The following is a 9,244-nucleotide window of genomic DNA, read 5'->3' as shown; positions in this document are numbered from 1 at the left end:
GGAGTGATTTCAAAATTTGAACCCAAGACCCCCAGAAAATTAAGTGCTTTATAAATGTTAATTATTATTATTAAGTTATGAGTCTGGCCGTTTTCATATTCAGAAACATACAACACGGGTGTTGATTTCAAAATTTGAACCCCCTTTCTAATCAACCATAAGTTAAGTGCCTGGCACAAATATAAATTATTATTATTAAAGGCTCTTTCCAATCCAGCAAAAAGATAGTAAGCACTTTACAAATGTTGGTTAATATTATCATTATGTGATAAGCCTGGCCAACTGTTTTCACAGCCAGAAGCACGCAGCAGAGATGATGATTTACACCCAGAAGGCAAAAAAGCAACAAGGATGTCTACTGGATCAACTCCCCTCTGCTCCAGAGTTCCAACTGTATTGTGAAGGATGGTTCACACTGCGGGAAAAGGAGGACCAGCCCGGGCAGGATGCCCTCTTCCCTCCACAGCACCTCTAGCACACACACGTCTATATGCATAAACACATGCACGCGCATTCGCACACTTTCCCCGTGCATCTTTTCTCTACTCTTCCTCCAGAACGCTTTTGCAACGAAAATTCCAAAACTGCCACTGCCTTCCTTCCCTACTGTGGCTTAACCTCAGTCCCCTCCCCTTCACACCAGCGCTGGCCCTCCGCCCTGGTCCGCCCAGCCCTGGCTCCGGGGGGAGAGGAGGGGGTCACCCCTCCGGGTGTGGCCGTGGCTGGAAAGAGGCGGGAAGCGGGGCGAGGGGAACTTACTTTCAAGTAGACGGGGAAGTCCACCTCTTGATGCAGGGGGTTCAGGATCGTCTGCTCCACCTGGATAAGCTGCGATGTGGTCTCGACTACGCGGGCCAGGACGGTGCGCACGGCCACGCGGGCCAGCTCGCACTGGCCGTGGCCCCGGGGCTCGGAGGCGGCGCCCCCCTCATCTCCCGTCTTCGCCTCGGCTGGGCCCTCGGCCTTCTCTCCGTCCTCTCCCGGGCCTGGCTGCCCGGGGGCTGCGGACACGTGCTGGGGGGAGGGCTGGCCTTCGTTTCTGTCCCTCTGCTGCAGCAAGACCCGCAGGGTCTGCAGGGCCATTATCTGGTGGCCGATGGAGGCCTGGAGGTGCGTCGCGCTGCTCATGGCTGCCCGCGTTTTTTCTGCCCTGTTCCTCGCGCAGGTGAGGAAGGAAAAGCGGAGGGGGTTACTGAGGTCAGCAGGGTCACATTATCCGCCTGTTTCCTTCCTGCCAGCTTTGCCCTGCACCCTCCCACCGTGCTCCTTTTCTCCCGGCGTGGGGCCGTGGCCCCGCCCCCTCGACCTGTAATCAATCACTTGTTGGTTTCAGCTCCTCTGGGAAGCCCTTTAAAAGCCCGCGCTTTTAGAAGGCGTTTCTTTCCTCCCCTTTCTTTTAAGAAATAGGTAGATGTGCCCTTTATGTTGTTTGTGCACGTCTTTGGAGATGCGAAATGAAAAGAAAAGCTTCTCCTTTGGGAGAATTCATAAGACCCTGTGGAGTGTAAAATAGAGGGCCGAAGGGAACTCAGGGAAATCTAAACCAAAAAGCTATCATTTCTCTCCTAGCTACAGAAGCTTTTTTTTTTTTTTTAAGGGAATTCTTTGCAGCAATGCAACATTGCTACAACTTGTTTGCTTGTTTCCAATAGATGGGCCTTCACTGGTTGTTCTCTTTGGGGTTTCATGCTTCATTTGCAACTGGCACAGCAGTGGAAATCAGGAGTTTAAGGAAAGACGTAGGTTTGAGGAGGAAAGAAATTGGAAATCTGAAAGGGGAAAGAGCCGCACCTGAACTAACTCTAGAAGAAGCATTCCTGGCTCCAAAGAGTAAACCGGAGGATCCTATATGTTTTTGTAAGAAGTTCCCAAAGGACCTAAGACAGCAAGATTTGATGCTAAATCCATTTCTATGCTGCGAACCCATGGGCAGCTGTACAAATATTTGCTGTTTTTAATTAAGTCTAACATTGCTACTTCCTTGATTTAAGTTAGGTCAAAGGATCGGTAATTTTATGCTTTGGTAGATGAAGGAAACAGTGGTGTGTATTGGTGCTTAAGAAAGATGATATAAAGTAAGAAACACTTTTAAGGGAATAGACGTGGAGCCCCAACTTGAGGCAAATCTTTTCCTTTCTTCCTGGTTCCCTGTTTTCCCTTTTTTCCCCCTAACACCTTAAGTGTTCAATTTAGAAAAGAGCCTTAATGGTCTTTGCTTGGAATAATTTTATCTAAACTTGCAGCTTGCTCCCAAATTAAATTTTAAGGCATGTTTTTCATGTTCTTTGAAAAGACCGAGACCGTTTCTTTGATCAGGGTTGTCGGCTCACATTACCATTTTAATCACATCACTGCAAAAGTCCCTTCTTGTTCAGCAGAATTAGGCTGGACAGATTCCGATTTGCTGACTGTGATTACAGGGCAGTTATCTTTCAGGGGATCTGTATTTGCAAAGCCACAATTTTGTCTATGGCACATCCCAAGGACCAGATTGTGCATGTAGCAGTTTTCAGAGGAGTAGCACAAAATGTTTTAAAGTAGCTAATTAGTCCCTGCAATAAGAACTGTGCATAGTTTACAATCCTGTGCAGGCACAGCAAAGCTGGAGTTAAAAAAAAATGGGGGACAAAAATAAAAAGATGGGATGAGTAGATTTAAGGCTTCATGGAAGGTAAAACTTTCCTTCAAAAAGAAAAAATAGAGCTGGCCAAACGTGGAATGGGCTGCCTCGAGAGGTTTTTTAGCAGAGGTCTCCTGACTCCTTGTAGATGTTCAGGGTTAGGTGTTAGTTGGACTAGGTGATCCTTGGGGTAGTTTCCAGCCCTCAGCTTATTTAAGTGGGTGAGGAGAAACTGAAAAAGCCAGAGAACAGGATCTCATGTTTCCAGTAGGAAAGACGAGTTGCTTTCAGAAAAGAATAGTGATCTCAAATGGGATCTGAAGACACTTGTGAGCAGAAAAAGCCCAGATTAATGAGTGTAATTAGTCTAGAGAAACTATCATTTAATATAGGGGAGGCAGCTGAGGGAAAGCAAGTCTGCCTGATAAGTCAATTAGTCTCTATGAGCCTCAGTTTTCTCGTCTGGTGTGGGGAGAAGGGTGATAATTATTCTGCTGTCTCTGTGGCCAGGTTCTTATGAGGACAGTCGTTTGTTAAGTGCTGTACCAATGCGAGTTATCATGGGGCTGGGCTGTTGACCTCCACAAAGAATTAAACATGTTTCCAGCTCACTGAACTAACATGCCAAGGTCAGAAGTTCACCAGAAGTCAGTACAGAGGGGAAGATGAGTATATGTCCTAAGAAAAGATGAGTGTTAATGAGCCACATTAGGAAAGCTTGCAGACTGCTGCTTCTTAGAATTACCTTTCTCTGCACTCCCGGATCACCCCCAGGTAGAGCAAAAATGGCTACAGATTCCTCTCTGGGGGCTATCCCACTAACTTCTGGGAGCTGTTTCCCTGGCATTTTTCTTTAACTTAGCAGGAAAGAGGAAAGGGATTGTGAGATGGTTAGAGGAAGGAGGAAAGGAACACCTGAAAGAATGAAAGCCCCCAAAAAGTGAGAAACTATTCCTAGTCATTAGGGAAGTGAATACAGAGACAAATCCCTAGCTCTCCCAGGTATGGCAAAAGGTCTTGCCCCTTGTAATCCAAAGTGACAGTGTATTAACAGAGGGTGGTGGGTCTAATATAAAAAAGTTTTTAAAGAAATCTTCTATATTATAGGTGTGGTATAGCAGGGAATTCTTGTTGAGTTGGGAGGGGAGGGGTTACAGTGGTGTAAGGGTAGCACCTACTTAAGACTTTCAAGGATCAAATGAACTAGGTTGCAGAGTAGATAGAGCACTGGCATAATTGCGAATCAGACACATACTAGCTGTATGATCCTGGGCAAGTCACTTAACTTTTCTGCCTCATTTTCCTCATCTGTAAAATGAGGGTAATAAAGCACCTCCCTCCCAGGGTTGTGGTGAGAAACAAATGAGATCATTGTGAAGTGCTTAGCACAGTGTCTGGCATATATTATGTGCTATATAACTGTTAGTTACTATTCATCATTATTGTCTAAAGTGCTTTGCAAACCTTGAAATACTATAGAAATGTTAGCTATTAAGTGACTTTTGAGAGTTCTTTGGACAATAAAGAGATCAAATCAGTCAATACTTCAAGAAATCAATTCAGGCTGTTCACTGGAAGGTCAAATACTAAAGCTGAAACTTAAATACTTTGGCTACATAACAAGAAGATAGGCATGGGAAAAGACCCTGATGTTGGAAAAGATTGAAGGCAAAAAGAAAAGGGGATGGCAGAGGATTCAATGGATAAATAGTGTCATGGAAGCAATGAACATGAGCTTGGACAGACTTCAAGAGATAGTGGAGGATAGGAAGAGTTGCATGCTGTGGTCCAAGGGGTCATGAAGAGTTAGACAACAACAGTATAAAATATGTATGAAATAAATAAATACAAGGTCATTTGCACAGGGAGAAGAGCAGCAAAAGGAAAGACTTCATGTGGAAGGTGATGTCTGAGCTAAGGTTTGAAGGAAATGAGATTTTAAGAGGTGATAGGGAAGAGAGAATCATTCCAGGCATGGAGGACAGCCTATACAAAGGAAAGTGGAGAGTCTGTTTGAGAAGTAGGAAGAAGGCCAGTCTTGACTGTATTGTAGAATGTGGGAAGGGGGAAATAAAGTATCTATCCATCTAGATATAGATGTTCATATATATATATATATACATATATATATATACACACATATATATTTATCCTTTCTACATTCTATAATAAATATATATGTTATTACCATATAAAATATTAATATTACATATACATATGTGTGTGGCTAATTATAATATATGCATAATCATATATATTAAGATTGAAAAGGTAAATTGGGGACTGCTTGTGAAGAACTTTAAATGCCAAAGCAGTCCTTTATCCTAGGCCCAATAGGGAGCCATTGAAGTTTGTCAAGTAGGAGAGTGACATGGTCAGACAGCTTTAGAAAAAATCACTTTGACAACTGTGTAGAAGATGCACTGGAGGGTGGGAAGAGAAATCTAAGGTGAGGAAATCAATGAGAAAATTATTGCAAATGGTCCAGGTAAGAGGTGATGAGGACCTGAGCTAAATGAGTAGAGAAATGGAAATAGACATGTGAAATGTTTGGATGCCAACAACATAATAACTTAGCAGCTGATTAGCTATATAAAGTGAAAGAGAGTAAGAAATTCAAAATATTGCAAAGATTGCAAAGTTGGTTACCTGGAAAGGTGGCAGTGCATTCAAGTGGATTTGGTGTTGAAGAAGGAGTAGCAGACAGAATAATAGTTCAATTTGGACATGTGGAGTTTGAGATGAGCCATCCAATGGTCAATTGGTGAAATAAAACTGGAACTTGAGAGTCATCAATAAACATTTAAGTGCCTATTATGTTCCAGTCACTATGCTAAGCACTAAGGGTGAAAAAAAAAGGGCAAAAATAAGATCTGTACTCAAAGGGCTTACATTCTAATGGGGAGGCAACATGCAAAGAGCTATGTACCAACAAGGTATATAGATATAGATATTTGTCTATCTCCATCTATATATGGATATCCATATAGGGCTACATATGTATGTGTCTAGGATAACCTGGAGATAACGATAATCACAAAAGGAAGGTAGGAGCATTAAGGTAGACCAAGGAAGGCTTCTTGTAGAAAGTGAGATTTCATCTGAGACTTGAAGGAAACCAGGAAAGCCAGGAGATGGAGAGGAGGAGGGAGAGCATTTTAGGTATGAGTAACAGCCAGTGAAATTTCATGAATTCAAGGGACTCAATGTGATGTGAAGAACGGTCAAGAAGGCCAGAATCACTGGATCACAGAGTATAGGTGAGGAGAGTAAAATGTAAGAGACATACTCATGTCTGCCCCATCCTCCACCTATCCATTCTCACAAACTGTTATCCTATAGCTCTCTTGCCTTTGGTGGCTAAAGTCCTTGAGAAGGCCACTTACAAGAGGTGCCTCTACTTCCTTTCTTCTTACTCTGATCTTAACTCTCTACCGTCCGGCTTCTTATCTCATCACTCAGCTGGCTTCTTATAGCATCACTCAACTCACTCCAGAATTACTAACAATCACTTACTTACCAAATCTGATGACCTGTTCTCAATCCCCATTCTTAACCTGTTGGCAGCCTATGATAATGTCAATCACCCTCTTTTCTTAATTCTCCCTTTCTTGTAGAGTTTCATGGCCATACTTTCTCCTGGTTCTCCTCCTACATTTCTCAGTCTCCTTTGCTGGATCTTCATCTGGGTCACGCCTGCGAACTGTGGTTATCCCACAGGACTTTGTCCTTATCCCTCTCCTCCCTCTCTACTGCTTCAAGGTGGTGATCTCATCAGCATTACCATGGATTCAATTACCATCTCTGTGCTGACGATTCTCAATCTACATATCCAGCCCTAACTTGTCTGCTGATCTCAAGTTTTCAACTGTTTATTGGACATTTTGAACTGAATATCTTATTAAATCTTAGATTCAATATGTCAAAGATTAAATTTCTTATCTTTTCTCCTAAACCCTCCTGCTTCCAAACTCCTCTGTTACTGTCAAAGACACCACGGTACTTCCAGTCACCCAGGCTTTCAACCTAGCTGTCATCCTTTACTCCCCACTTTCTCTCATCCCTTCATTTCCAATATATTGCCAAAGCATTTAGATTTTACCTTCATAACATCTCTTGAGTATACCCTCTTTTCTCCTTTGATATTACTTCCATCCTAGTGCTGGCCCTTATCACTTCATACCTGGGCTGTTTTTTAAAATAATATTTTATTTTTTCCCAAATTACATGTAAAAACAATTTTTAACATTTAGTTGTTTCTTTTAAGTTTTGAGTTTCAGATTCTATTCCTCTCTCCTTGTGACAGTAAGCAAGCTGATATAGGTCACACACATGCAGTCGTATAAAACATATGTCCGTATTAGTCATTTTGTGGAAGAAAACGAAAGGAAGAAAGAAGAAGGAAGGAAGGGAGATAGAATGCTTCGGTCTGTGTTTAGAAACCATCTATACTTTCTCTGGAGGTGGATAGCATTTTTCATCATGAGTCCTTTGAGATTGTCTTGGATCATTGTATTGCTGAGAATAGCTAAGTCATTCACAGTAGTTTATTGTACAGTATTGCTGTTACTGTGTGCAATGTTTTCCTGGTTCTACTCACTTCACTCTGCATCAATTCATATAAGTCTTTCCAGGTTTTTTGAAATCATCCTGCTCATCATTTCTTATAGCACAATAGTATTCCATAACAATCATATACCACAGTTTTTCAGTCATTCCCCAATTGATGGGCATCCCCTCAATTTCCAAATTCTTTACCACCACAAAAAGAGCCGCTATAAATATTTTTGCACAGGGTAGGTGCTTAATAAATATTTATTGACTGACCAACTCTAAGGATAGAAGGAGACCAGGTTATGAAAGACTTTAAAAGCCAAATTTGGGCTAGGAGTGGGTATATAGATCTGGGAGTCTTCTTCGTAAAGATGATAATTCAATCCATGGGAGCTATTAAGGTCACCAAATGAGAGTGTATAAAGGGAAGAGAAGAGGGTTCAAGACAGTCTTGTAGTACAATGACAGTAAGGAGATATGGGTAGGCAGTTGATCTCCGAAAGAAGCAGGGAGAAAGCACAGACCTCAGGTGTTGATGCCCTGGGACAAGGTTGCCCTGAAGTAATTATAGCTATGGAAAGGACAGTTTGAAAACTGCATGTGAGTTACCCCAAAGGATAAATTTGAGCATTGTTTGTGTTTGTGTCTTTCTCCTGAAGAGATCCAAGAAATTCCAGAACTGCTGTCATTAACTGTACCCCAAGTGAGGTAAGTAGATAGTGGAATAAGAACAAGAAAAACACAGCCAGTAAAATAGAGGGGGGAAGGTAATTATTACTGCCTCAAATTAGCATTGAGGGAAAACATGCCTAAGAGCTATAACTGGATATAAAGATGGAGAGTAAAGCAGAAAATAGCAGTTAAGAAAAATATAAACTCATCAAAATATTTATAGCAGCATTTTTTGTAGTTTCAAAGAACCCCAAACAAACTAGATGCCCATCACTTGAGAATTGGCTGAACCAATTGTGGTGTGTGAACATAATGGAAAATTACTGTGCTCTAAGAAATAATGGATTTGATGAATACAGAGAGATAAGGGAAGACCAAATGAACTGGTACAAGGGAAAGTAAGTTGAACTAGGAAGACAATATAAAAAATAATTACAACAAAATAAATAGATCCAAAAAACAATTGAAATGGAATGTTGTGAAATTACAAAGAATGAGCCTGACCCCAAAGAAGATATATGAAAAGATTGCTCTTCCTGTTTCTTCGGCATAGTTGGGGGTTTGCATATGTGGAACATTGCATATAATGTCAGATTTTTTTTGTTGTGTTGATTGAATTTTTCTTTTCTTTTTCTTCTCTTTTATGCTTATTCTTTGTTATAAGAAATGGTTCTCTGGAAAGGAGAGGGATATAACAGGAAAGGTAAGTAACGTTAAAACAAAAATACCAATAAAATCTCGGGGTTGTTTTATAAAAAATTGAAAAAAGGAAAAAAATCAGATCAGATAAAATAAATAAGATCAAGGTCATTTTTAGTTTTCTCCCTCAGCTCTTTAGAATGTGATGCTAATTCAGAACAATAAAAACTTGACCTAGTGGGTGTGCTGAGGCACTGTCGGGTCCTTGTAACCTTATGAGTACTTTACACCTCATCTTAAGAGAAACACCATCATCCAAAACAGAGGCCCAATCAGTAAGCCAACAAGAACTCAGGAAAATGCTTGGGCACACCACTAGCTGTAAAATGTATACTTGATTTTAACCCATAGTACAATTCTGTTAGGAATGCCCCAAATTTGATAAAATTGCATATTGATGTAGGAAAATGTATATTTCAGAGTCATATAAAATTACAGTGCTGGAAAAATCCTTAGACCTCTATCTTAAGACCTTAAGTCATGTAGTGAGTGCCTTAATCTTATAGGAAGTTCCTCACAATGACCTTCTTCACAAAGGCTACTATATAGTACCTGTGAAGGAAATAGTTCGAGGGCAATTAGTCCAATACTCCCCTCTGATAGATGAAGAAACTGAGGCCAGAGAAACTGAGACTTTAAGAACATACAGCTGTGTCTAAAGCCCATGACCCTTGGCTTCCCGTGTATTTATGACTACCC

At 41.2% G+C, this 9,244-nt stretch overlaps 1 protein-coding gene across 1 annotated transcript in view; it reads right to left on the bottom strand.

Moving 5' to 3' along the window:
* Positions 1-1,265, bottom strand: part of DLEU7 (deleted in lymphocytic leukemia 7) — a 24,080-nt gene extending 22,815 nt beyond the window's left edge. Inside the window, exon 1 of the mRNA XM_027856927.1 lies at positions 760-1,265. Within this exon, the coding sequence (XP_027712728.1) occupies positions 760-1,128 (369 nt within the window). The 5' untranslated portion in view covers positions 1,129-1,265. The remainder of the gene's footprint in view (positions 1-759) is intronic.
* Between the last annotated feature and the right edge of the window lie 7,979 nt (positions 1,266-9,244).

The sequence above is a fragment of the Vombatus ursinus genome, unplaced genomic scaffold, assembly GCF_900497805.2.
Source record: "Vombatus ursinus unplaced genomic scaffold, bare-nosed wombat genome assembly UNPS02011700.1, whole genome shotgun sequence".
Taxonomy (NCBI): domain Eukaryota; kingdom Metazoa; phylum Chordata; class Mammalia; order Diprotodontia; family Vombatidae; genus Vombatus; species Vombatus ursinus.
Note: the sequence above shows the minus strand (reverse complement) of the source record. Positions and strands in the feature narration are given on the sequence as shown.